The sequence below is a fragment of the Synchiropus splendidus genome, chromosome 6, assembly GCF_027744825.2.
Source record: "Synchiropus splendidus isolate RoL2022-P1 chromosome 6, RoL_Sspl_1.0, whole genome shotgun sequence".
In the NCBI taxonomy this organism is placed as follows: Eukaryota; Metazoa; Chordata; class Actinopteri; order Syngnathiformes; family Callionymidae; genus Synchiropus; species Synchiropus splendidus.
In genome coordinates, this window is record NC_071339.1 from 2,044,162 (window position 1) to 2,064,627 (window position 20,466).

Below are 20,466 nucleotides of genomic sequence, written 5' to 3' on the forward strand. Positions count from 1 at the left end.
TCGTGTACAACTTTACTCATGGCCCTCTCGTACTTTGGAGGAGTGATGGCACAAGGTATTGCCGCAGAGTGCTTGTGTTTTCCATCGCCATGGCAGCAGGTCGGCTCTAAATACCACGCCAGGTTTGTTCGTGGGCTTGAAGATGAGTACTAACAAGTGTTCTCAAAGAAAGTGGAGTAATCCTGATGCTGTCATGTTGCAATTCAACACGTGCCCAGAGGGGCCGAACATGGGCCCTCAGGCCTCCCAGCACCCAGGTATGACAGTAAACTGTGTGTCCTGAGCCAAGTTCCTCTTGCTTTTTGTCATTTGTGAATGAGAAATGGGCAAAGCTCCCATCATTTCACACCAGTCCAGACACTCAAACTATAACAGAAACTCTCGGAGCCTTATTTCACAGACTGAGTGCCAGCATCAGGAAGACACACTCAGCAAGTGCCAACAAGCAGTCCAGATCTGAATCACACAGTGGTTGTGAAATACACAGTCCAAGTCACGCCTCTTCTAATGACACTGCACAACACCTTGCATTTATGGACACACAAACAGTTATTTTTGAGCCGCCACTCCTGTATTTTCCCACTCAATGAAGTGACCTGATGCTTCTTTCTTCAGTTGACAAGTGTGGGGTCGGACTTTGTCTTGCTTCACTCTAACTTCCAATGACACGTCTCAGGATATGACCATGAAGCTATGTCAAGTTTTGAGGTTAAATTCTGTGATCCACTTTCAGTGCATCCTCCGTGTGACATCGTTGGGCGACAGTAACGTTTGCAACATATCAGCCTACACGCACCGGTTGAACAAGGCCTTCCTCGTAAACATCTGGGTCCTTATCGTCAAAGATCGTCGCATGCTTCACTGAAAACAAATAGTTTGACTGAATGCTTTCAGAATATTTGTACGAAAGTATCAACCCCTGTGTGTTGTTTTCCTTCGCCTCAGTGACACTTGAGAGTGACCTCCCACTTTAGTAAAGTCAAGTTCAGTCAAATGTGAGAATCCAGGACCAATTCCAGAACCGTCCTCTCGAACACCACCGAGGCGTTCCTCCCTCTTTATTGACAACTGTGTTACCGAGTTTGCTCATAGAATTTGACAACAAAAGTAAAAGACCAAATGGATGTTTTGAGTAAAATGATTTATTGGGATAAAGCACACAGCAGTGCCATCATGCAACACTGACTCGGGCAGGCTCCGTCTCTCACGGGACATCAGGCGACCTCCTCACAGGCTTGGTTTCTGAGGGAACCTTCAAACAGTGAAAGCACAGAGAACAGACAGTGTTGGCAGGAGAGCACAGCTGCCGCGCCACTCAGCCACAGCTACTTGGCCTGGCTGAGGAGCGTCTTGATGTCGCCCTCGATGTCGCTGGTGAGGAACTTCTTGCTGTAGCGCTTGAAGGGCGTTCCGTCCGAGCTGATGAGGAACTTCTCGAAGTTCCAGGACACGTCGTTCCTGCAGACGGGACTCCAGATGACGGACTTGGGGTCGCTCATCAGAGAGGACGGGTCGTCGCTGGGGGACGGCAAGCTCTCCCTCAGGAACGTAAACAGTGGATGTGCCTCCTTCCCGTTCACGTCCGTTTTCTCCAGCAGCTGGAACTTGGGCTCGAAGCCATTACCAGGCCGGATGTGCTTCAGGGACAGGAGGATTTCTTCGTTCCTGCCGTTCTCCTGCGTGATGACACCAAGGAATGAACACGCTGGAGGCCAGATGGCTACTTCATATAAACCACCTGCAGCCTTCCCTTCCATATTCAACATACAACTGACTGATATCAAGCCAAATCAAAAGCGTAATGACTGGTGAACCGCGTCAGAAAACAGACCCAGATCAGTATCCAGGTCAGTTATCTCAGGGAATAGCGTAAATATGTGCTGAATACAACTTTTAAAAATAAATAAAAAAGTTCACTTCTGGTTCACTGCCAAAGTAATGTGTTTTTATAATAATAAATGTAATATTTATAAATGATATATAAAATCTTGAAACCAAAAATACACTATCAGTGGTTTAAAAATGCTCTTCACTAAAGAGCGGTCCAGAACAGAGAAGGGTCGGGTGTCACAAGATTTAGCCTCACTTCACTTGATGTGAACCACCTCATGCCAAGTGCAACTGTCTTGCTGATAAAAGATTGTTGTAGGGACCAACTCAGCCATCACTTGATATATTTCATAACAAGAGAGGAAAACAAGGAAGGAAAAAAACGTCACAGAGATTCAAGAGAAGAGCAAAAACAACCATGTAAATATGGACTGCTGAATACGCTTAAAGTGAGTGTTGAAGTTCCGGATGGAAGTTGTTGAGTAAACACGCTCATCAACAAGTCTGAGCCAACATGTCCAAACAGCCTGAACCACCGTGCGTCAAAGAGGAAGAACAACGGTGACCGGTTTGACTTCCTGCCTTTGAGCATGAAGGCATCCGATTAGCAGTAACGCCTCAATGAAGGCAGACATGTTTGCTATACATTAAGTTAATGTGTAACTTCTTGTGCAAATGCCATTAACACGTCGGTGTCACGGCGTTGTGAAATCTGCATTTTCTTTCTCAAGAGTTTGGCAATTTTTTAAGTGACAGCAACTTGTCATATTTTAAGGAAGCTGAACAGATTTTTGACACAGATATTGAAGACGAAAAACGTGTATTACATTAGATGAGCATCTGAATGATGACTTTTTTTCTTTTTGCCTGATCCCATCACTCATCGAGCAACAGGCTGCAACAGTGTGTTTGGCGCTCACCTGATGGCCGAACTGGTTGCAGGGAACCCCGAGGATGACGAGCCCCTTGCTGGCGTAGCGCTCGTGGAGCTCGTTCATCTGGGTGTAATCCCTGGTGGTCGTGCCTCAGAGGGACGCCACGTTCTCGATCAGGACCACTTTGCCTCGCAGGGTGGAGAACTTGAAGGCCTCTCCGCTGAGGAGTTGGCCAGTGAGCTCGTAGAAGCGCTTCGACATGGTGACACCGCTGCGTTCACTCGGAGGAGTCAGAGAGGTTTGGCAGCTGAAGCCGAGCGACTCTCGAGGTGCGCCAGAGACCACAGCGGCACTTCAAGATAAGTCCCTCCCTGAACTCACGTCTTCGTTTCAACGAGGCGCTGAACGAGCCTGAATGACTGAGAAGTTCACTTTAATTTTTAAAACCAAACAATCTAGATTGGTAGCCTCCGTTATTCTGCTTAAGTTATACATGTATGTCAGCTTTGATCGTCTTAAATAATTAATAAATAATCATAATAAACATTGTGTCACATAAGATATGTAACTTTATTTAAAATATTATATTATATTATATTATATTATATTATATTATATTATATTATATTATATTATATTATATTATATTATATTATATTATTATTAACAAACTCCATCATTCGAGGAACCAAGACATGTAGTTACAAACAAAATCTATGCTCGATTAAGTTTCTCACAGTCTAAACAGAATGAATTTCATTATTGAAAGTTGATTTTGGCATCTCAGCGGTTTGTGATGAAATGGTACTTATCACCTTTCAACTGCACCTGACTGGAGCAGCTGTTTTTGGTCTGTGCGCGCTACATTATCAGGGTGGTTTCGGAAGTGATCTAGGATTTCATGCACTTCAAATTACAGTTGCATTTATTTTTTGGCCCAACTCTGATTATTTCCAACTCTTGCAGGACACGTGAAATGAGCGGGTGGCTCCGAAACAGCTCATCTGTTGGACAATAAAGGTCATAAGAAGTTACATCAATGATGATAAAGTTGGTTTAAAGGACCTTCAGAGAGGTTTCTCTTTGAAAAACACCCCTCTCTGCTACATAGGAATGTCCTTTATAAGATTTGCTGGCGCCTTGTGAAACACCTACTGCTGCAGTCAGCGAAGGAAGTTGGAGATCAAGTCATCCTCATGACACGTTGGGTAAAAGAACCGTTTAAAAAAGTTTCTCCTAAATCAAACCACTTTGCGTTCTTGGGTTGATCAGTGTAATTATGTGTTTTTTTTGGTGGTTGTGATATAAGTAAAAACCTGGGCTGCGCTGAAGCCGCGACGCAGCTTTGTCAACACCTTATTCTTTGTTACGACTGCGCACTTAAAAACACACATGAGCGTGTTCGTTTAATAGTGCGGCGTGTCACGTTAAGGCCACCTTCACAACAAGTCTCATACACCGCCCAGTAACTATATCTCTGTCAAAGAAACAAACTATCCGCTGACGCCTCACTTAGAGCCCGACTGCAACTCCTGAACCGCATTACAGAATAATATAAATCTGTCAGACACATCGTATAAAATACACCCGAGAGTCAAATATTACAATTTAAGCGATGATTAATCATAAACTCTTATTAACTGCGAGGAACTTCTCACATTTAAATGGCTTTCATTCGACTATGCGTCACTGAAGTTGCAGACGGTTCCTTGGTGACGACAGCGGTTCATTGGCGCGGAATTGTGTTTTGTAATGTTGGACAGCGGGACCTCGAATGAGCGAAAGGTTGACTGTGGAACCGACTGTTCTGTCTTTACTTTACCGCTGTGGGCCAAGTCACCCCACTGTGACGACATCTTTTTTGTGTAGCAAAGTGTATTGAACTCGTGATTCGTGTTCTGTACCTGTTCACAGTAGGAGTGTACTGACCTGCGTGCTAACGTTGGTGTTTCTTGCCTCCTTCTCTCACCTGTTAAACCAGATGATGCGAAAAAAGAAGCGTTCGTCTGCAGCTAACGAGGACCCAGCAACCGCCTTAGCCACCAGTAAGTTAAATGAGAGCTTTACTTGTGTTCCCCCCCCTCTCCAGATCAACAGACATCACAACTCCTTCAAGAAATAGACGTTAAATAAATGCTTCTGTCCACGTCACAGTTCACACATATGTGGTGGTTATCTTAAATATTTGCACTGACAGAGATGTGTATTGTGCATTTCCAGAGCCAAAGAAGAGTCGTGCCACTGCTCGACAGACCAAAGATGCCCCAGAGGAAACAGTGGGCGGTGTTTTTGCCTCTTTTCTCCGAGAGGCTGGTGTCACGCTGAAGCAAGGAGGGACGCCCAATGAGATTTGTGAGTTGTCAGGTCTCACCGCCTCCCAAGCTTTGTGACCCAACTTGACCACATGAACTGTCCCTTTGAAATCGTGTACTTCCTCGTGAACCTGAGCATCTTTAAATCAGAGCTACTCTCTGCCACAGCAGTGATTTTCTCCTCTCACAAATGACCTGTCACCTGTCTCCACCTGTTCCTCCCTGCCTGCTCTCTCTCTGTGTTCTTTTGTTCCTCACATTTTTAAACATGGGTGACCTTGTAATGTAAAACGGTTCATTTGTATCTGCAGCTGTGGACCAAGTTATTTTGCAAAAAAGGATCCAGCAAAAACTACAAAAGAGTCCGCGGTACCCTGGTGTGAGTATTGAAATTGTATTTTAATCAACCTACTAAAGAAACTTGAGCTACCTGTTTTTAACACCGTTCAGATAATTCAAGAATTTATTTCGGGATTGGAGTCTTACATCGAGGACCTGGAGAGGTTCAGAAACTGTCTCCTCCCGTGTGCTCCACGATTGCCGGATGGAGAGTCAAGGTGAGGGTTTAAAAAAGCTGTCTGTTTCGTGTTTGTGCTCAACTACAGTGAACTTGTACCAAGGACACATCACTTTCATGTTTGTTTTTGTTGCAGTTGTGTCAGCTCCTTTCAGGAGAGTCTGCTTCGCATGCTTTTAGGCATCGAGTTGTTACAGGTATGTTTGACCTCTCATTACATGACAACCTTGAAAAACAGATGAAAATGCCTTCCTTATTCTGCCATATTTAACATAAACATTTGTTTATTTCATCCAGACTCTGATCATAAACACTTTACTTGAGAAAATCCCGGAGTTTATGCTTGATGGGTACGTATTCCTGAGTCAATTTAAATTAATTTTCTCAGCCACAACATGAACATGTGCTGCATTACTGTGGCTAATATGTCGACTGAGGACAACAGTACATCCCATGTGTGCGATGCTTCCCAAAAATGCCATATTGTATTATGTTGCTGCCGTAATGGCTTATTGGACTCGATTTGGACTTATGAGTAGCCAATATTTATTGAGATTCTGTTGCTTCTATCTAAGTTTTTGTTTATTCAGACCAACTCTCAAAATTATATTTTAATTTACTTGTGCCTGAAATTGGAGTGTTTTAGGCTTAAATGTTGTGCTGATTATGACTTAGTCTTTGTTGCAATATTTGTACCATGGATTGACCGCCAGATAAAGCCTGGGCTTCATTGAGTTCCTCAGTCTCCTGTAAGGCATGAGAAACATGCAACTGTGTGTGTTCTGATTTGACAGCGTGTTGTGCTATATGCTAATGGATTTTGTTTCTTCAGTACTGGTGATTTGGGTCTCAGCATTCCCCGTATAATTATAAACCAACTGAAATGGCTGGACCGAGTGATGGACAGCAAGGTAGTCATCACATGATGACATCATGATACTTACTAGTCAACCTGGGCTGTTCTCATTGACTCCGGCTCTCTTGACAGCAACTGGCCGCCAAGCTGATGGAGCTACTCTCCGTGGCTCCAGTGGACGTGCAGTGTGACATAATCACCAGTCTGCCTGAAATTCTGGAAGATTCTCAGCACAATGATATTGCGAGAGAGCTCAAGTATGTTTGTTTTATCTGCTGCTTTGCTGTTGATCATGTGCCGTCTGCTCCTGTGTCTCAGCCCCTTGTGTTTGCAGTGTTTTGCTGAAGGAGAACACACAGCTGACTGTCCCCATCCTTGATGCGCTCTCCAGCCTGAGCCTCAGTTCATTGTTACTCACTGAGGTAGCTGACCCTCAAATGCAAATTGTTTCTGTAGTTCTTCCTGAAAATCAATCAGTTAAGTGAAGCAATATTGATTTTAGGTTCGTGAATCTGTTATGGCCACTTTGTCTGCTGTTCGACTGCAAGATCTTCCTGTGGTGGTGAAGTTCATTCTGCACTCACTCTCATCTTCCGACGCATTTGAGGTGAGGTTTTTCCATATATGAAGGTGCCAACCTTCTTGTCTGGCAGCTGTCTATTTTAGGGAATTAGAAGCACTCCCTTGTTATTCCTGTCATTTTTAGCTGCACAATATGTGGTAGTTACTACACAAATGTTCTACAGTAGATATACAACAGCATTAATCAGAAGCCCCATTTGAAATAGTGAAATAATAAATGATACAAATAAAATGTCTAATGCGTTTATTTGTTTTTATTTCTCATTATTGATGTTTTTTATATGGTTAACTTCATGTAAATTATCTGCAGTAGTAAATAAATGATATCCAGTAGTTGTTTAAAATTCATATGATTTTTGGAATGATGGTTGTAAAACTGTTCAGTTGGTGATTTTAGTTTGTCGTTTTCTCTGTGGTCAGGTGGTAGCTAATCTGCGTAAGAAGCTACAGCTGGATGAGTGTGTGCTCCCCCCAGGCTTGCAAGCATCCCAAAACAAACTGAAGGGCAAAGCAGCTCAAGGGTAAGATAACAGGAGGATGAGACTAACATTTACTCTTAAGATAAGGCTGATTGGAATCGTGATCTCATTGGTGAATGTGTCATCGTCTTGGTTCCGGACCAGTTCCTCACAGTTCAACACTGATGGCAGCCAAGATGTAGTTGCGCTGTTAGTAGACGCCATCAAGTCAGCAGTGCGATTCCAGAAATCCACATCCGAGGCATGGATCAAGGTGTCACATATTTTTAACAAATTCTTGAACTTTTTTTTTCCCACTTGTTATTTTCATTTCTTCATTTTCTTTTTCAAAGGCAATCGAGTCTGTCGAGGAAGCAGAAGACCACAAGGTGAGTGCTTCTCACTTACAAGTTTTTGTCACTTCATTCTGTGATGCACCACTGCTGTGTCTAATCCTCAAAAGTTTGTTTAGGCATACGCTCCGTGGAGATGGCCAAACTGTTACAGTGTTGCCATACAATACGTAAATAACACCAGATAAGCCTCACCCTCACATAGCTCAGTCTATGTGACTCTATGAGTTAATAACATGTTGATAAAAATGCATGCAAACAAGTGTGAAAAACAACTGATATCAATTGAAGAATCGAGGAATTACGGTCAAGTGCCACAACGATAGAGTGGATGATCTGACTATCAAGTTCAAAGGTCATACCTACTTCTTTACACGGCACTACTGACCAAAGTGTAACCATCAAAATCTCTCTCTCGGCTTGTTGCTTTAAAATGAAACACTTTTTTAAAAATATTTTGTATTCATTCTTGTTTGTGCCATCCCTACTTTATTCTTCATTGGATTTCAAAGGTTTTTATACTAGGTTTTTTTTTTTCCATACAACAAAAGAACATTCACAGGAACTACTACTTAAAGGTTGTACTATGAGTGATTCACATGGCAGCTGCATTACTTAAAACATCTGAATTTGGAATTAAAGTAATGAGTAACAAAAACATTTTGGCTAGGACAGGACTAACAGGAAATATATGAACAAGTTGGGTTCATAGATCGTAGCTTTCATGATTCAAACTGAAGGCGACCTTCCTTTCTGATCACTGATGAGCCTCTTGCCGATCAAGGTCATAGATCTGCTGGTGCTCTTCATCCTTCACTCCACCAATGCCAACCAGAGCCGGAAGGGAGCAGAGCGATTGCTGAAAGTCAAAGTTCGGACTGGGTTAATCCTAGAGGGCTTGCTCCAGAAGACGTTCAAGAACAATGCCACGGTGGGTCCGAGTTACTTGGGTTGAGTTTAAATATGTTGTTTGTCTGTTCAACCTCTGCTTGTTCTGCAGGTCCTGCGTGCGTACTTTCCCTCCATCCTGGCTCTGGCTCAGAGCTTGCTGCGCTCACCCGATCCTTGTGTGGGCCCCTTTGGTGGTCTGATGTATCGACACTCCTTTTGTACCTTTGATTCATACTGCCAGCAGGTAGTGATTGAGATATTTCGGAAACATGTTTTGCTTTATCAGATCCACATGTCTGATTTGTGCTGATTTACAGGAGGTGGTGGGTTCTCTGGTGACCCATGTGTGCAGTGGAGTGGCCAGTGAGGTGGACATGGCTCTGGAGCTACTCTGCGGCCTGGTCACAGACAAGCCCTCTGACATGGCGTCTTATGTTGTTTTTGTCAAGGTAGGCTGGTCTTTACGTGGTGACCTCAGAAATGTATTTTTTACCGTACAGTGAAAGCAATGTACTTAATCTGATATGCTATTACACGTTTGACTCTTCACTCAGTTTCACTACGAGGGTTTGTCTTCATCACACAGGGAATATTAGACTACATGGACAACCTCACCCCGCAGCAGATCCGCACGCTGTTCCACCTTCTAAGCCGATTAGCTTTTGGGGAACAACAGGGATCTCATATCCAGGTGTATAATCTAAGCTTTATTAGGTCCAGTGATGTTTCTTTTTTCATATGACGCTCATTAAACTGGCTGCTGCGCTGCCCTACAGGATGACATGCACATCGTGATCCGGAAACAGCTCTCCAGCACCGTCCCCAAGTACAAGCGCATTGGTATCATTGGTGCTGTTATGATTGTGGGCAGCATGGGGACCCTCAGGTGAAGGCTGGTACTGGGCTGCTTACATAAAGCCTGTCACTAATCTGTCATGATGTGTGTCCCGTTACAGGCAAAAAGAGAAGGGGACTCAAAAAGGGGCTTTATCGCCAGACACAGTCAGACAGGTGTGTTGGAAGCAAGATGATAGAAATGAGACGTTTGTGAAATGAATTGTCTTGACCAAAGTGGAGCGGGTTATTGGCTGCTTTTAATGATGGAAGATTGATAAAATAATGAAGTCACATGACAGAGGTAGATCCTGCTTTTGGGGTTTTGATATACTAACAAGGGCTTTGTTGCAACGTGACTGACCAAGTACCACATTTTTTTTTAATGTCGTTGCATATAAATCAAATTTTATATTCATTATCGAGTAGCGATTGATGTATAAAATGCTACAACCTGATACTGGATCAAAATCTCCCCATATTTTCCTCAAACGTAAGTCGTTCTTCTCATTACCACGCTCCCGTCCAGTAATCGCCCTTTAAGACTATTTTCCACAGTTTAAATTAGCATTAAATTTGCTGTCATTTTACTCCCTTTTTTATTCTCAGCATCTATCATCATGTTATTTTCTCATCGTATTGGATATTGTACGTAACAATTTCATGCTTTTTAAAATTTCTCTTTCATGTTGTTGATGTAATAGCAATATCAATCAATATTAATATACTACTACTAACTTAATTTTGTCATCACTATCATTAATTCTATTCATTTTTTTGGCTGAAACATATGGCATAACAATGTGATTGCATAATATGAAATGAATATGTACTTTACTTTACCAATATTAATGTGTCGTATAATGGTTTTATCAATCAGTACTAGTTTTATGAACTTGGATTCTTATCTTTTAATATCTTTGAAACACTCCTTTCATTTATTTTTTCCATCCAAACAGACCACGTGGTTTTTGTACTTGACTGACTCTATACCTCTGATTGTCTGGAGAGAGCTTTGGCTTTGTTTCTGAACGTATTTGAAATCCTCAGGTGTCTGCCCTGTTAGATTTGGTTCACTCCAGCAGTGAAAGTTCACCTGAAGCTTCGGCTCTGTATTATGATGAGCTGGCAAACCTGATACTGACCTGTGACCTAGACCGACAAGTCCAAGTAAGTGTTAAAAATGGATTTAGATGAGTGATCCTTACCTCTGCATACGTTGTTTCCTTGCCACAGCAAACCTTTCATTTACTTTTTCGGTCTACAGGAAAAGATTGCACTCAGTGTTCTGGATAGCTTCCAGGATGACTTTGTCGTGGATCTTGGGCCTGAAATCTCAGGGTTAGTTCCAGACACGTGGTGACAGAGAACTCCTCATTCAGGGTGAGATATTTATTTGAGCTTTATTTTTTTAAGGTCCTTCCCATTTCCTGCCAAGGTGATGTATAACCTGGATGAAGATGATAGTCAAGGTGGCATCGCCATAAACCTGCTGCCACTTCTCACTCGAGACATTCAGATGAAAGCCGAGCAGCAGAGTGAGAAGAGGACGGAAAAAAAGTCAGTAACTAAACTCATAAAATAATTGGGTCACCCTTAAGACTGGGGAACATATATTACATTAATAAACTACTTATTTATGTGTTTTAGCAGCATATTAGCCCCAAATTGTGGCGTACTGATTAGCACCTTAAGCGTATTTATTGACTTGGAATGGCCTCTGAAAGGTCACTCTCAACAAAACAATTACTGATTATGAAAATAAATAAGCAAATAATTAGCTTATGAATAGCTGATATGTGTTCCCCAGTCAAAAGTGCTACCTATTATTGGATACCTGTAGTATTGATCAAAACATTTTTGTCATTTATCATAATCGTATAAGGAACTTTGGGTTTTTAACACTTACATTTTGTCTTAGCAGGAGAGTCTCGCCTCTCTGTCTGTCCCCTTTTTTCCGGCTGCTACGTCTGTGTGAGGAAAAGCAGCACCAGGGAGACCTGGAGGAAATTGACGCCTTGTTGGGTGAGAGTCCATCGGTCCATGGTTTCCGTGGGTCATTTTTATTGATATATATTATACATGAGTCTCCCTAGGTTTGCCATACGTGTCTGAGTCACATGTTAAGATGATATAGAGGCGCAGTCACAAGGTGGGGAATGTGATCAGTTCGAGGGGACTGGGTTGTGACTTCAGTGCGTTGAAGTTGAAATAAAAATCCAATATAAATGAAGTGCTACGATTCTGCCTCTCCAAGCCCTCATGTTGAATTTCCTCTGACTAAAGACCTGGCCCACTGCTGGTTGGCCTACTTACTAACGTGACTTTGTAGGCGGGTGGAAGTCGCTTTGGTTTGTGGTTCACTCTGGCTTTTAGTGTGAAGTAGCGTTACACAGAAATAAGATATGTTTTCCCTTGAGTTGATAGAGATTGCACATCACACGATAACCTTTGTAAATAGTGACAACGTTCTTCAACTGTTAGTATGTTGGCTCCAACATGAGATCCTCTGCGTTCATCATATAATCGATCTGTCATCTGATCTGATTGATGCTGTTGACAACCACAATGGAGAAACAGATGTGTAGTATACTGTAGATATATAACTGTAATGAAGAGAAACCAAACATCACAGTTCAAACCCCAGATGTTTGACTGTAGGTGTGTTGTTACAACCTTGTATATTACAATCGCTTGTTTTGACACCAGGAACATGATGGGAAAGTATGTTTTAACAGTGCAACCTTGAAATACCTCCATCACTGTAACTGTATCAGATTCTGTGCTAACTATCAAGTGTAACTGACTAAAGGTCCTCCAAGTGACAGACTTCATTTCTACATCTTGTATAACTGGCTAGTATGTGTTTGAACACTGTCAAGATTTAGAATTCATCAGAAATTGAAAAAGTCAAGTTCAAATGTTTCTCTGCTTAGAACGTATTCAAAGAATGTATCAAATTCAGTTTTGGAGAGGCGTGGATGTGCCACTGGGCCAACACCTGTTCTGTGTGTCATCTTGAGGATGGACTGGCCGACGGTTGCTGCTCAATATGACACAGATGTCAACTGAACAGGTCTCCTCTGCTGTTTAAATGATTTATTTGTCTTGGCTTTGCAGCTTGGCTGATGAAAGCCGAGAAGTGATTAAGTTGGGGGGGGCAGACTGCAGCCCTGAAGTGTGAATTAAAATTAGTTTGCCTAAAATCACCGCAATAATTGACTGAGAGATACTTAAGGCAATAATTGGAAGATGAATTAAGCATCATGGTTTGGGGCTTTATGTCTGTTAATGAGAGTTGTTTCAGTCTCTGGAATTAAGAATTTGTCACTCCGACCAAGACAACTTTCCCAAACAGGCTTGCGGTCTTCATTTCCTTTTTCATATTTACATACAGTTCCACAGGCTCTAATATGTTTTTGCTCTACAGGCTGCCCACTGATCTTAATGGACATGGATGTTGTCGACAAAATGGAGAGCCTGTCGAAGTCAGAAAGAGAGTTTACCTGTGCCTTGCTGTTTCATACCATCAACTGGTTCAGAGAGGTTACTGCGCTGAATTTCAATCATCTCATCCTCAGGTCACAGATCAATAGGAAATGCAGTAACCCACTGTTTTCTTAGGTGGTGAACGCCTTCTGTCGACAAAAGGAAACTGAGATGAAAATGAAAGTGATCACACGTCTGCAGAACATCACGTATCTCCAGACGCTCCTGGAAAAAGCTTTGCTTGGTGAGATGTTTACAGGTCATGGGCAATTGCATTCCCACTCTCCTTCAGTGAAAAAGATGAAACAAAATGCTGATGCTGCTCCAGGCATTCCTGGCTTTATTCCGCCGGTGGCCAACTTTGATGGTGACAGCAGTGACATCATTTTACCGAATTCATCTCTTCCTGCTAGCAAGGCCAAGAAAGGCAAGTGTGCACTGCAGAGCACTGATGTTTTCAAGATTAAAACAAGTATGAAATGATTTGAAGATGGACGAGGGAGGAAGAGGAAGGCCTCGCCTAAAAACACTTCTGGAAGCACTTCTCAGCTTGAAGAGGAAATGGAGGTGGAGGACAGTCACCAGCTGGTGAGACCCCACTGCTCTTGACTTCTGGTTCACAAGACGTCAGTTAAGTTTTTCTCTTGCAGGAACCCTGCGAGAAAGGGAACGAGAAAGAGAAGGAGAACAAGCAAGTAGTCAACATGGGACCGTACCGGCAGTTCTTTAGGGAACTTGACATGGAGGTTCTCAGTGTGCTGCAGTGTGGCCTGCTGTCACGATCTGTGTTGGATTCTGAGCTTCACACAAAGGTACAAAGCACCCACAAGGAAGAGTCAGGATCATACACTCATCGACAATCGCACAGGTGCAGGAAGATGTGCTTCTGGGTCCTGCTGAACTGGTCTTCTTGCTGGACGATATGCTACGAAAACTGGAGTTCTGTCTGACTGCCACTCCTGCCAAAAGAGTCCCCTTCCTCAAGGTGATTGCTAAACACAGTGATGGGAATAGAGATGCTTTGTACGGAACTTGGTAAAAATGAAGGCAAGGATGTTGCAGCACCACACATCCATGTGGCCCAGTTTGCCGCTGAACACTCTCTAAACAAGGATAAGTTGAGTTCAGTGATTAGTTAAAAGTGTTAGGTTAAATGAGCTCTCTGTTGGACACATATCGGGCGTTCACTCACAAAGTAAGTGATACACACTGCAAATAATGTGGTTCTTAACATGATAAAAATGATCTTGGATTAAGCCTGAATTACTTGGTGTTTTCAAGCCCAGCCTTGTCTTTTTGTCTGTAATAGACAGGCAATCTTAAAATAAAGTAAATAACTGTTGTGTTCATAACTGGTATGATATTTTGCATCGCTGCCATAAACCACCCCACCCATCAAACATTTGACCCATTTTGTGGCTGTTAAAAGTTAGAATCTGAGCAAAATCCTCTTTATTTTCTGATGTTTTGTGCTTAAATCTAGTATACTAAACTGATTCCTGGGTTGCCAAAGTTACAGTTTAAGTAATAGCAACTTAAAATCCACATTGTTTTCTCATTTTACGGCCCCGTGGCTACATCTCAATCCCAGATATGCTGATCTTAATTCAAGAAATCTTGTCAAGTGAAATGATCTTGCTGCATGGGCAGATAGTTTCACTGGTTGACTCGGACTTTGAGTGTCTTCCTCTTGTTTTTAGATGTCCATTTTTGCATTGCATAAAAAAAATCCATGGTTTTTCAATTAATCTGCTTATTTAATAATTTGCTATTCAGGCTCGGGTCGACAGAAGTATTGGCTTCTCCCACCTGCAGCAGCGCAGTACCAAGGATATCGCTTCTTTCTGCGTTCAGCTGCTGCCAGCTCTTTGCTCACATCTGGAAAATTGCCACAATTTCTTTCAGGTAAAAAAAAAACAAAACCAAAAACCTGACGGTTTTTCATGATCTGCTTTGTCTGTGAACATTTTGGCTGCAGACGCTGTTGTCAGAAAACAACGGTGTCGTTGATGGACCTGCCACGGATGTTGAAGAACACAAGCTGATGTCTTCAGCCTACCAGCTGCTCCTTCAGGTCCTAAATACCTCTTTCAGTTGGTGAGGAAAAGTGCTACACATTTATTTATTTTCTCAGTTAAGCAATGGCTTATTCGCAGCACTACTGGTTTATAGGTCTGGCTTCAGCCACCCAGGGCAGCGGGGCTTACTTAAGAAGGCTCTGGCTGTTCTAGCTGGCAGGATAAAAGAGAGAAGTGCTGAGCCAAATCTGGAGCAGCTTGTGAAGTGAGTACTGGAAGCGATCAGATGGGAGATGAAATATTTAAGTGAAGCTCACTAATGATATGTGCTGCTGGCTCTTACACGTGGTAAAACGGTGTGGATGATTAAAAAAAAGTGTCTTGTATAATGTGTCTTTTTATAAATGTATCATTGTTCTCCTGCATTAGACACAGCTTTGAGTACCTGTTGAACTTCCGCGACACCATCCCGAACCTGAGCACGGCAGTGTGCCTCTCCCAGCTTCTGTCTACTGTCTCTGAGAAAGGAGGAAGCCCTGCCTCCTTCAGATTGCAACTTGGTAAGTCCTGGATTGTTAAATGTGAATCCATGTTTTGACTGTCTAACTTGGACTGATATGATGATTGTTGCTGTGTTTTGCCAAGCGTCTCTTGCGCAGAGTTTCCTGAGCCAAGCTTGGGTGACGCCCAGTGGGGAGAAGGAGCGAGGGAACAAGTTCAATGAAGCACTACATGCTGTTCTGAGGTATGTTCTGAGTGTTAACCATGTGTTGTTGTTCAGTTGTGTTGGAGTAGCTAAACTTCAGACGGACACTGTGTCTGCAAACTGCTGTGAACTGTCTGATGAGGACATCCTTAATGTTTCCACTGTATTCAGCACCTACCTGGAACATGTCGAAGATGTCATGAATGCCATAGAGGAGATTTCTGGGGAAGGAATTTCTGAGATTATTAACGCTTCGAAAGACGAGAGCTCCACGACCTGGCCGACTCTCAGCAGGTTGAGTATTCATTTTCATCATCATCACTACAGTGGTTGTTTCGCAGTTGTCATTGTTTATGTCCTTACAGACAAACCTTCCTAGTATTCTACAAGGTCTTGATGGCAGAGCTGGATAAAGCAGTCCGCAAGATCCCTCCAGGAAAAATAAGTGACACCCCTCAGGTCTGCCACTAGAGGTCATAACAGTTGGATTTTTTTTAATTTGTGCAGTCTCAAAACAATTCCTGGAGTTGGTGCAAAGCAAATTTACAAACTCTGAAAACACATTGACAAACTTGCAAATACAAACACAAGTTAAAAAATTGTTTAATAGTAAAGAAGTTTGTAAATTTGTTTTTTTCCTCGTGAGTCAAAGGTCATTCAGGATATCTTTAGTGTGTGTTCCTCCAAATGTTTTCATCTGTTCCTCTAGGTTCAGAGTGAGAAGCTGCTCACCTGGAACATAGCCGTCAGAGATTTTCATGTCCTGGTCAACTTAGTGAAGGTACGTCTACAGCTATCCGCCATGATGAAGCTGTTTGGATCATCCACCCCCCTAAATACTCTCTGACTTCACCTCGCAGGTCTTTGACTCGAGGCCGGTGCTTAATGTGTGCCTCAAGGTATATTTGCTGTGACTGTGAATGTTTCTTCTTCTCAGTAGATGTTGTTTTACCGAGTGTTTTCTTTCGCAGTATGGCCGTCTCTTTCTGGAGTCGTTCCTGAAATTGGGAATGCCGTTGCTTGACTACAGTTTCAAAAGACACAAGGTACAATAATGTGCTTTTACATCAGGCAGGCTTGTGTAATTACTATAGTAGGATGTTTTAGTTTTGACCTTGGTGGCAAAAAAACTAATTCAGCAGTCCCTTCAGCATTGGCAGTTTGTGTTTCATTGGTCATTTTGAAACCCAGTCACTGCCAGCAGCTCTGATGGATGGGACCATGCATCGCACTGGTGGGGCACAGATAACTCTCTCTAACATGATGATACCCAGTTATGCCTCTCGTACCAGCCATCTTGTTTCTAGTGAAATCTGATGAAATTACTTCAGAGCCCTTTTTTGTAACAGTGGCAGGATGCGGTGTAGCAAACCCACCAGTGCGAGCGCTGCCTCAAATATCGAAACTTGGAGGCTTTGACCCGCTTCCTCGGATGAAAAGCTGCTGATGCTTTTAGCTTAGACTGTGCTACAAAATATCCAAATCTAGCTCCAGTTTGCCACGTGCACTTTGTATGTTTGGATTCATTCATGAGCACTTTGATGTTTCATATAATAAGTGCATCAGGAGTAACGGTGGTTTGTGCTGCACCTCTTGGTGCTGCTGAGTGCACGTTTCTTGTTTGTAATTGTTATATTTTCTTCGTTTATTTGTACGTTTTAAATGCTTTTTGCCCCAAGTTTTGTTTATTTCTGACACAGATAGACCTGTCATGGACTGCAACCATGTTTTTTTTTTTGATGTCACTCACAGTTTTTTCATTTCATTTGCCTCTCAGGAGGACATCCAAAGTTTGCTGAAGACCTTCCAGCTCAGCACCAGGCAGCTGCATCACTTGTGTGGACATTCTAAGGTAAGGAATGTCTGCTTCAGGAACCGGGAAATTACGTGAAAAAACGTGCCTGAAGATAATTCTGTTGAACTGACCAGTGCCATTCTAACAGTCAAAATATTTACAGATAAATAAACAATATTAGCTGAGGGTTTTCATCTTTAAACACCTGAAATGGGAACAGAAAGGTTGAAATGTCACGAGCTAAACAGGCAGGGCTTGAATGAGGGGAGTAATGGCCCGAAAATAACCTCATGATGTATCACACAGATTCACCAGGACACCAGCCTGACCAACCATGTGCCAGCTTTGAAGAAAAGTCTGGAGCTATTCATTTACAGAGTGAAGGCCATGCTGACCCTCAACAACTGCCAGGAGGCATTTTGGATGGGCAACCTCAAGAATCGCAACCTGAAGGTCAGCATTTTTGCTTCAGTTTTGGTCCTGGACTCATGAACCTTTTGTCCTGTAGGGAGAGGAGATTCTTTCCCAGAGTGCACAAGCAAGCGATGAGGAAGAGGATGAGGAAGGCCGACCTGCAATTCCTGCTCAGGATCAGTCAGAGGACGAGGTAGTCGCCAGTGTTATGTTGGTTGCAGAGTATGACAGTCGAACAAATGGGAGAGACGGAAACAGTCTTCTAATGTCAATGCAACTGTGAATACATGACACACTTGGCTAAATTGGACAAAATGGAAAATAAAGTGCCATCTTTAGTGAGTCACATGAGGAAGTCATTATTGTTTTAGCTGGATTTTGTTTGTGCTTTCCATTAATGCCTTTTTCATCGGATGTTTTGCCTTCTACGCATTAGATGATGGGTTAATGTGCAATGCTGCTGAGGCAGTTTCATAATGGGGAAAATAGTTTTTGGCACAAGCGTAGTTTAGTCAACGTACTATACATTGTCGTACTGCCTCTGCTCTTTGGTCAATGAACTTCAGTGCAGGTTGCTTTAGGTTCAGCGCTAACAGTAGGGCTGATAAGATAACTGGTCTGTGTCCAGCTAATGATTAGTGGACAGCAGGTGGAATCATTTTCTCGAGTTTTCCCTTCATTTTTTTTTCTTTATTTTTTGGGGGGGTAGGTGGGATCCCTGAGCGTGTGAAAAAGGCCGTTTTAATTCATGTCTTTCTCTCCTGCTGGCCCAGGACAGTGACGCTGACGGAAACAACCGGGTGACCGAAGAGGCAGATGGTGCACTGGATTCATCTGATGACTCTGACTGACACTGTCAGAGACACAAAGGTTGTCTTGAGATTTATAAAGGTTCAATAATGTTGACGCAGTCAATGGCTGGATTTTAAAGCAGTACATCATTTCATTTTAAGTAAACTCAAACTATTAATTCAATTACTGAAAAAAAAGATGACAATGTCGTAGCAGCTTTCAGCTCACAGCCCTGGTACATGTACACGCTCACATATGAGATATGGACACGGATATGATCTGCCCATTTGCAAGTGAAAACTACAAGCAAATTCTGTAATTGATTTGACTCGCTCCTGTTCTTTTCCTTACAATGAGATTCTCTTGACAAAAACAACATTCTGGTGAATTTGTTGCCCAAGACTGAACACTGAGGTCTTTGTTCCAAGTAAAGCTGAGGGAAAGTAGCAGCTGTGATTAGAGCGATCTCTTGATAAACCCCCTCTGCTCTTTGATGCTGAGTTACATGAACACATTAAAGCCTTCGCTCTGCAGCGTCTCCTGGATTTGCTTTATAGATATGAGAAATGTTTCAGGTTAGGCCGTCGAGCTAATGTTCACCGTGTTGCATCAGTTAGGATTCAGATGTTTCCAACTGTTGCGTAAGTGTTTCACAAGTCGGTTCGCGAGTAAACAAGTCTATTTTGTTGCCATTGTCGGCATTAAAATATCTGTGAAAACAATTATGCAACAGAAGGACACACAGAAACATCAACCGTGGTCATAATTCTGTTTGTATTAAATGTGTTCTTGTTCATTTAATTACTTCAATGAGTAACGTCTTCAGTCGCTACTACGTTCAGGTCCTAAAATTCTGCGAATAACTGTTAACACAAAAAAGTGACAATGCTCTGGGTAAAATCAGATCAGAAATGGAGATGATTATTGAAGGGGTTTCAAGTCACATTTATTGTTTTCAGTCACGAAGACCGAGGGGAGATTTACTGCTGAGCTCAGTGATGTCAGCAAGGTGGCAACACTAGAAAGGCAATCGAACAGCAACTAGGAAGGCAGAGAGGCAATGCGTACCTCCATGCAATGTCATTGTCCAAACAGAGAGAGGCGCTTTGACCAACAATGACTTAATGCTGCTCAGTAATGCAATCTATGGAGCATTTCGTTAAAAATAAAAACCATCCTCTGCAATCTAGCATCAATCTAAGAGCCGCCAAAATGAATGAAACACTTTACTTTAATAACTGTACGATATGACACACATTCTAATTTACTTTAATATAGTGTTGTATTGCTTGTACAGGCATTTGCTTTGTAGTTATTGTTCTCTTTAAAGGCATTTCATTCCTATACTGATAGTTTTTTTTTACCCTTAATATTTTCAGCACAACATAATATATTCAACATTATTCATGAGTTCTGACTTCTTGAGATTGAAATTGTTTTATTATTATTACTACTACTACTAAGTTTATACGATCTACACTTTATATTTGAAGAGAAAAAGTGATGAGGTGAGTCCAGGTGAGTTGAGTGTTATTAGTGGAACAGTCGCCAGACACAATGGAATAAACATCCAGATTATACCTTATTTTTGAACTCATTTATCCCCCAGTTAACGCGCTTATAGCAACTGGCTGTTGACAAACACGTGTTTATCTGACCAAGTACAATCACAGCAATAACTGAACTTCTAAAAAGTGCTTTTTAGAACACCGTTTTCTTTTTCTTTATTTTTGTAACAGTCCCG

General features: G+C 42.3%; 2 protein-coding genes across 7 annotated transcripts; one reads left to right on the forward strand and one right to left on the reverse strand.

Annotated features, from left to right (window-relative positions):
• Positions 1-1,124: 1,124 nt before the first annotated feature.
• On the reverse strand, positions 1,125-3,046 carry gpx1b (glutathione peroxidase 1b). Its single transcript, XM_053869364.1, has 2 exons — positions 2,751-3,046; positions 1,125-1,676 (listed from the first exon to the last, which is right to left on the reverse strand). Exons 1-2 carry the CDS (start codon positions 2,964-2,966, stop codon positions 1,326-1,328), a joined length of 567 nt encoding a protein of 188 aa, XP_053725339.1. The 5' UTR covers positions 2,967-3,046; the 3' UTR covers positions 1,125-1,325.
• Positions 3,047-3,409: 363 nt separating this feature from the next.
• On the forward strand, positions 3,410-19,946 carry fancd2 (FA complementation group D2). 6 transcript variants are annotated; one of them, XM_053869360.1, is made up of 45 exons: positions 3,410-3,725; positions 3,817-3,913; positions 4,687-4,750; positions 4,926-5,057; positions 5,329-5,396; positions 5,468-5,574; positions 5,671-5,731; positions 5,832-5,884; positions 6,367-6,445; positions 6,523-6,647; positions 6,725-6,812; positions 6,893-6,997; positions 7,393-7,493; positions 7,596-7,704; positions 7,784-7,819; positions 8,568-8,714; positions 8,784-8,918; positions 8,992-9,123; positions 9,261-9,365; positions 9,451-9,560; positions 9,631-9,685; positions 10,559-10,678; positions 10,776-10,849; positions 10,925-11,068; positions 11,430-11,533; positions 12,939-13,054; positions 13,133-13,241; positions 13,326-13,424; positions 13,488-13,585; positions 13,648-13,809; positions 13,866-13,982; positions 14,774-14,902; positions 14,976-15,094; positions 15,170-15,280; positions 15,445-15,575; positions 15,661-15,760; positions 15,893-16,015; positions 16,087-16,180; positions 16,431-16,502; positions 16,582-16,620; positions 16,693-16,767; positions 17,499-17,573; positions 17,823-17,969; positions 18,025-18,123; positions 18,704-19,945. In XM_053869360.1, exons 2-45 carry the CDS (start codon positions 3,902-3,904, stop codon positions 18,779-18,781), a joined length of 4,359 nt encoding a protein of 1,452 aa, XP_053725335.1. In that variant the 5' UTR covers positions 3,410-3,725; positions 3,817-3,901; the 3' UTR covers positions 18,782-19,945. The 6 variants fall into 6 exon arrangements, with proteins under 6 accessions (XP_053725335.1, XP_053725336.1, XP_053725337.1 ...); XM_053869361.1 differs by lacking the exon at positions 3,410-3,725 and having other exon boundaries at positions 3,780-3,913; XM_053869356.1 differs by lacking the exons at positions 3,410-3,725; positions 3,817-3,913 and adding an exon at positions 4,431-4,490 and having other exon boundaries at positions 18,704-19,946.
• The last annotated feature ends 520 nt before the right edge of the window (positions 19,947-20,466 follow it).

Coding starts and splice junctions, on each gene's coding strand:
- fancd2 (XM_053869356.1), top strand. CDS start 4,458: ATGTTGGACAGCGGGACCTCGAATGAGCGAAAG. Junction 4,491..4,686: donor GGACCTCGAATGAGCGAAAG/GTTGACTGTGGA, acceptor CTGTTAAACCAG/ATGATGCGAAAAAAGAAGCG. Junction 13,586..13,647: donor TGGAGGACAGTCACCAGCTG/GTGAGACCCCAC, acceptor TTTCTCTTGCAG/GAACCCTGCGAGAAAGGGAA.